The following is a 6,174-nucleotide window of genomic DNA, read 5'->3' as shown; positions in this document are numbered from 1 at the left end:
GACTTTAGGATGAAATGTCCCTTTAAATGGAGATTAATTCAGTTATTCTGTTTATGAAAGTATATTTATTCAGAGTCTTTTCTAAGAGTCAATAAGCTGATTCCCCCGTACCTAAATTCTAAAATAAAAGATCCCATTTGTGAATTGGCTGAATTGAAAGTGCATTGGGCCCAGCCCTGAAAAAAACAACAACATGATTATTTGCTAATATCACATGGTTGAACAAAATCAAAGTGTTTTTTTTAACATTTGGGGTACAAAGAAGACTTCAAAACTTCTATCCAGTAGATCAGTAAATGATGTAACGAAAGCAGAGAAAATCAACTCTGCAGTTCACTGCAGAAAATATAAACAATGACACATATTGTATACATGTGAATGAAAATCCTACACATTTTTCAAGTTGCCACTTCATGATATTGTAAAAAAAAACAAAAACAAAAAAAAAAAAACTGAAAGCCTAACACTCCCTATGTAAACTCTCTGTTTTTGTTTCATTGTCAGTCTTGTTTCTAAAAGGCTACTTTATCTGATTAGCAAACTTATACTGACATTTAGGTTATTTTCTGTGTATTCTGTTATTGGACAGTCTGCTGCATATAACCAAAGTAAAATGGGTTCAAAGTGGCTATTAAGTACTTAAATACATAATTATGTTTACTGAAATGAGCAGAAAAATAAGATGAAGATGCTGCTGATGTATGGAGTAGAAAACAGAAGCATTCACAGAGTTTGGCCAGGCTGTAACTTTGAAGTTTTCTTGTTCTTGTACAAAAGTACCGGCTGCAAATATTCAAACATCACCATGGTGAAACTCCCAACACTGTTAAGTTACTCAGAAACTAGCAAGAGAGCAGGAATGTGGGGCCGCTGGAGACTTGCAGTTATTCAAAAGCTGTGGTTGCAGCCTGCGAGGGTGGAGGGAGACATCTACAGGGCACATTGAGTACTGCAGCTGAAACAGCATGAGGCATCAAGTCCACAGGAGGGGAGGGGAGGGGAGGGGGTGGCTGTGGTGAGACGCTAGACATTTAAATGGGGCCCGAAACATACAGGGGCCCCGCTGGCACTCAAAAAGCTGTACAATAAGCGTAAAAGGAGTAACGTCTCCCCCTGCGTCACACTCCCGGCATCTCCTTCTGTTAAAACTCTGTTAAAACTTTTTCCCTTTTGTTTGGATTCTTCTCAACACTGCACGAGGAGCCGGTTTCGCTTGTGCCATTCTCGTAGGGACACAAAACGGGTGCTACAGAACGGCCGCCACAGAGGGGAGTTGGGACCAAGCAAAGCAAAGGATCAAACACGCGGGGAAGTGAAAAGATGTTCTGCTCTTCTTCACCTCCTCCTCCTCCTCCTCCTCTTCTCCTCCTCTCCTGTTTAGGAGGACTCAATGAACTCCAGTGCCAGGTCGTAGCAGAACCGATACTGTTCCTGTAGACAAAAACAGAATACCAGAGTGATCACATGTTCATTTGGGCTTGTTTTACTTTACTGCTTTACTACTCTTCCACTCTTTCAATCAATATTGTAGTTGTAGCGCAATAGAGGACAAAATATGAGGTTGTATTTCTTGTATTTCTTTAAACCAGTCACAGAGGTGTAGTGCAGTGCAGAAGCCCAGGATGCTGTGATGATGGCCGTGCAAAATAGCATCAGGGAGGAATTTGTTTTGTTGGAACATTCACACAAAGACAGAGGAGCCCGGGTATTAAAATGGATAAATTACCACAAAAGAAAAGATAACAGCTGCTAGCTTGTTTTTGTTTGCAGCGTTAGCAGCTACGTTAGGGTCATGGTGACTTGCTATTTTCAGCATGGAGGTTGCTAACTCGGAGGTTGTTGTCTCCCATAGTGATGGGGATTTTGAAAACAGGAACACATGGATAGCGGAAGGCTGATGAGTCAGACTAAAGTGGCTGCTAGAAAAGTATTCTCTTTTGACCTTGTCTGCTTTATTAATATTTTAATCACATTTTAGTATTTTGTTACATACCTTAAATATCATAAGCTTTACATACTGTCAATAAATCAAACCAAACCTCTGTTACTCTCTCTGTGTCTCCTTCTCTCTGACTCACCGGAGTATCCACCATGTTAGGTTTGCTGTTCCTCAAGGTCTTTACTGCGTGGAAGACATCAACCACACTCTGTCTCTTGGCCATCTCGCACACGATGCTGCTGGCACAGAAAACTCCACTACGCCCACCTCCATTTCTGCAAACACAAAGGCAGTAATACAGAGATACGTGACAAAATGCACAATTTAATATTTCTTTTCATTTTTTTTCTCACAGTGTTGACACCACTGATTTTGGCACAAATCATCTGGTTTGTCAGTAGATTTTGTGCATCATCAGACACGAAGACCTTCTGCTTAAACAGAAGTGTCACGCTGAATGAGTTTCATCAATAGTTTTTATAATAATCAACAAATGGTGCCAAGATAAGAGGCATTAACTACTAGTCCTCAAGTGGATATCAGTTCTTATTAGCTGCTAAATACAAATTTACTGACCTTTTTTTTCACCGTTTTCATCTTCACTTGAACAAATTAACTGATATTGTTTCACCAAGTAAACAAGAATGCTCTTTTATTTCTTACATCGCAGCTGATTATTATACAAAAGGCAGATTTAAAAAAGTGTGTGAGACTGTGTATTTGTGGTGTGTACTCACAGGCAGTGCACGATGGTTCTTCCCTCTCCCTCCTCTCCCTCACGCTGCCACTGGTCGACCTGCAGGATCAGTTTGAGGAAGGAGCGTTTGGAGGCGGGGACTTCTCTGTGCCCCGCCCACCCCAGGTACTGGAACTGACGAACCATCAGGTAACCTTCCTGAGGCTGAGAGATCAAACAACACACGTTTAGAGGCATGGAGTGAGCCTGGTTTGTCTGTTTCACTTTTTAACCACAGGTTAAAGCAGAACTGGGCTTTTGGAAAGCCACAGAAATCAAAACATAACAACACAATGTGAATCTACTAACCCTGGTGAGGTTGCAGACTCTGAAGAGTCTACTGATAACGTCGCAATCCATCGAACAGGACATACATTCCACCTGGACCGGACCATAACGCAACATGCCCTCCTCTGGCCAGTACTGGGGACAACCCTGAGCATAAACAGAGCACAAAGAACAAACTTAACAAAGACAGAGAGAGAAGCAGTAATAAACGGCAGCGCTACATTAAAAGTTTTAAGCATTTTTATTTTTTCTTCCTTGCAGAAATTTGTATTCTGTTCACAGATGCCCACTTTGGTGTGAAGTTAACGTTGAGGCTAGACTGATATTTAAAGCTAATATTAGCTTTTTAATAAAAACCTGTAGTTACTCCAAGGCAGGATTATCTTCATATTATAGGTTTCTCTCTGTTTGCAGACTGGAGTTTAATTAGGCTTTGACCATATAAATTATTCCAGTAGTGTCCAAGAGTTTTTAACTTCAGAGCTTTAGGAATGTCACAGTGTAAAACATTTAAACACACAATAAACTCTACATTTTAAAATTTGAAATTAGACGGTGGTCGGCATGCTCCCGGTTTGGGAAAGCACCAGGAGTGCTGTGCAGGAAGTTGTGCAATGTACTGCTGTGAGCAGAGTCAGCAGCAACACTTGTTTCCATCATGGAAACATGTACAAGCCAAATGTTGCTCTCTCCAAATCAACCCAACTCCACAGGTGAAATCAGTAGTTTTACTTAACAGAACACATGAGTTGTTGGTCTACCACTGCCTTGATACTTTTTTTTGCTTGTGTGAATCCAAACTAACCTTTTAAAACACCAAAGTCACACAATAACACACACAAACTAACAGAGTGTAGGTCAACCACTCCTGTGTTCTGCGAGGTAAACTTACTGGTTTTGCCAGTGGAGTCTGGTTGAGCGAAATTATATAACGGCTGTTTCCCAGCGGAAAAAGCTATCTGACAGCAAGGCTGAAAATATTCTAAATATTGTGTGCAACTTTAAAGGATAATACCTACATTATTATCTTTTTAAAACTGTTTTATGTATCTTAGTTACTTGTGTCTGTGTAGTGGGTTATATAAGTAGTATGTTAACAATATAATAAAGTTATCAAAAGTTTTACTAGTATATTTATTGATGTTGTTGGGTGGAAGCTTTAAATATCCAAAATATTCCCCTTTCAGAAACTAATAAAAACAGCAACAGGTCTTTGAAATTATGAAATTATTATGTTATGATGTTGAGGTAAGAGAGAAGGGAATTACCTGAGCCAGGTCAATCTCATTCAGCATCACCAAACTGGTACATCCATAGTCGTAAACCAGACGCCAAAAGTCTTTGACAGTGTTAGGCAAAGGATGCTGAGTGACGATGAATGCAGCAGGCTGTCTGTAGCTCTGCAGGAAACAAAGGAGACATGCACAATGTCAGACAAGTCTTTCACACGCAGAGTGGTGTCATTTTCGTCCACAAACTTTGACCTAAATATCTTTTTATCCCTGTTTTTATTATATCTTTCTTTCTCTCTCACAGACATACACACATACATCAAAACACAGACAGCAGAGCAGAGAGGGACAGTTCGTGGGACAGCAAGCAACACAGGTGATGTTTGATCACATGATCATGCAGTGGGGGTCCATAAAATGTGAGGGTGAGGAGCATGCACTGCATACACAAATACACTGTACATCTATAACAGGGTCAGTTCACTTCATGTTCAGTTTAAGTTAATATTAAAAAAATGCCTTTAAAGGCAAATTTGTCACCAAATAAAAGAGAAAATCAGGGTTTCTATTCATATAATGAACTAACTGAACTGAACCTTAACTGAGCCCGACTCATCCTGAATGAAGATGTGCAGCCAGATGTGTGACATGGGCGTGAATGACTTGTAATCATGAGGAGAATCTAATGTGAAGGAGGGTGGGGGGGGGGGGGTAAGGTTTAGGATTTAAAGGGTGTAAATGGCTTTGCTAAACATAAACCTGGTGGCAGAACGACACTGAAGCCATGAAACAAATCCAGTATTGGAGATTTGAAGTGAAATCCCATTACCTGGAACTCTTCTGACAGCTTGGTTAGAGAGAGGCCAAAGGTAAGTGACTAAACTTATCAAATGATTGATACAAATTGGACTGAATTCCAGACGTTTTACAGCAATTGCAGTAATTTTGTTTGTCCTCCAACAGCTTTTGTTGGAGAGAAGCCAGGTTTCTTTCCACACCATGCATATATTCAACCATTATTATAAACTCACATACTGTATCTACAGCCCACCCCTTACTATCTTTCCCTCTCTAACATATAATGTCTATGAAACAAATAAACAAATAGTAATCAAGCCTAACAATGACCAGATACATCTATCTTACCGTAAACTTCTACCTACTTAATGACTTTGTTTTTCAAGTCATGGTACATGGGCAGCATGTCAACTGTTGCCAATGTAAACAATGTACTGCAACACTGAGGCTGTTATAGATTGGGTGGTGGCCAGAGAAGCTAGTGGTCTTTTCAGAACCTGGATTTGTCTCTAGCCTTCTGCTGCTAAAACCACAAACACAGCATCACACAAACAGGGAGGGGAGTCTGTGTGTGTGTGTGTGTGTGTGTGTGTGTGTGTGTGTGTGTGTGTGTGTGTGTGTGTGTGTGTGTGTGTGTGTGTGCACGTGTAAGAATGTTGTCTGTATTAATGCTCATAAATGTTTGAATCTGCATGTCTCTCTTTATCAACATTTGTGTTTAACCTCCTTTAAATGTGTATCATTTTCAACAAGTATGTGATTGCAGTTTGGGACAGTTTTTATTTGTTTTTACTTTTTCACATTACATATACTTAACCTGTGTCAAAGCAACACATCTGCTGGTTGAATGCCCTGTTTACACCTGGCATTAACATCTCATGTCTTGGGTGATCAGAAAACAAGTGGACAGCTTTAAATACAGGTGTGAATGCACCCAAAACGCATTAGAAAGGGATGAAGGGGCAGAGGTGAGGGATGAAGGAGATGAGGTGAGGGATGAAGGAGATGAGGTGAGGGATGAAGGAGTCAAGGTGAGGGATGAAGGAGATGAAGTGAGGGATGAAGGGGTCAAGGTGAGGGATGAAGCAGATGAGGTGAGGGATGAAGGGGTCGAGGTGAGGGATGAAGGGGTCGAGGTGAGGGATGAAGGAGATGAAGTGAGGGATGAAGGGGTCGAGGTG

At 40.7% G+C, this 6,174-nt stretch overlaps 1 protein-coding gene across 14 annotated transcripts in view; it reads right to left on the bottom strand.

Moving 5' to 3' along the window:
• Positions 1-992: 992 nt before the first annotated feature.
• The window catches only part of ptprk (protein tyrosine phosphatase receptor type K), a 144,626-nt gene continuing 139,444 nt past the window's right edge, over positions 993-6,174 (bottom strand). For 7 of the 14 annotated variants that reach the window (XM_084738222.1, XM_084738223.1, XM_084738229.1 and 4 more), the window contains 6 exons: positions 5,025-5,042; positions 4,232-4,363; positions 2,985-3,110; positions 2,677-2,840; positions 2,079-2,214; positions 993-1,431 (listed from right to left, as the gene is read on the bottom strand). In XM_084738222.1, the coding sequence (XP_084594348.1) occupies positions 1,378-1,431; positions 2,079-2,214; positions 2,677-2,840; positions 2,985-3,110; positions 4,232-4,363; positions 5,025-5,042 (630 nt within the window). In that variant the 3' untranslated portion in view covers positions 993-1,377. The remainder of the gene's footprint in view (positions 1,432-2,078; positions 2,215-2,676; positions 2,841-2,984; positions 3,111-4,231; positions 4,364-5,024; positions 5,043-6,174) is intronic. The other 7 variants (XM_084738224.1, XM_084738230.1, XM_084738232.1 and 4 more) reach the window with 1 other exon arrangement.

This window comes from Lutjanus erythropterus, chromosome 15, assembly GCF_056507025.1.
Source record: "Lutjanus erythropterus isolate fLutEry1 chromosome 15, fLutEry1.hap2, whole genome shotgun sequence".
In the NCBI taxonomy this organism is placed as follows: Eukaryota; Metazoa; Chordata; class Actinopteri; order Lutjaniformes; family Lutjanidae; genus Lutjanus; species Lutjanus erythropterus.
This window is presented reverse-complemented; position numbering and strand designations above follow the sequence as displayed.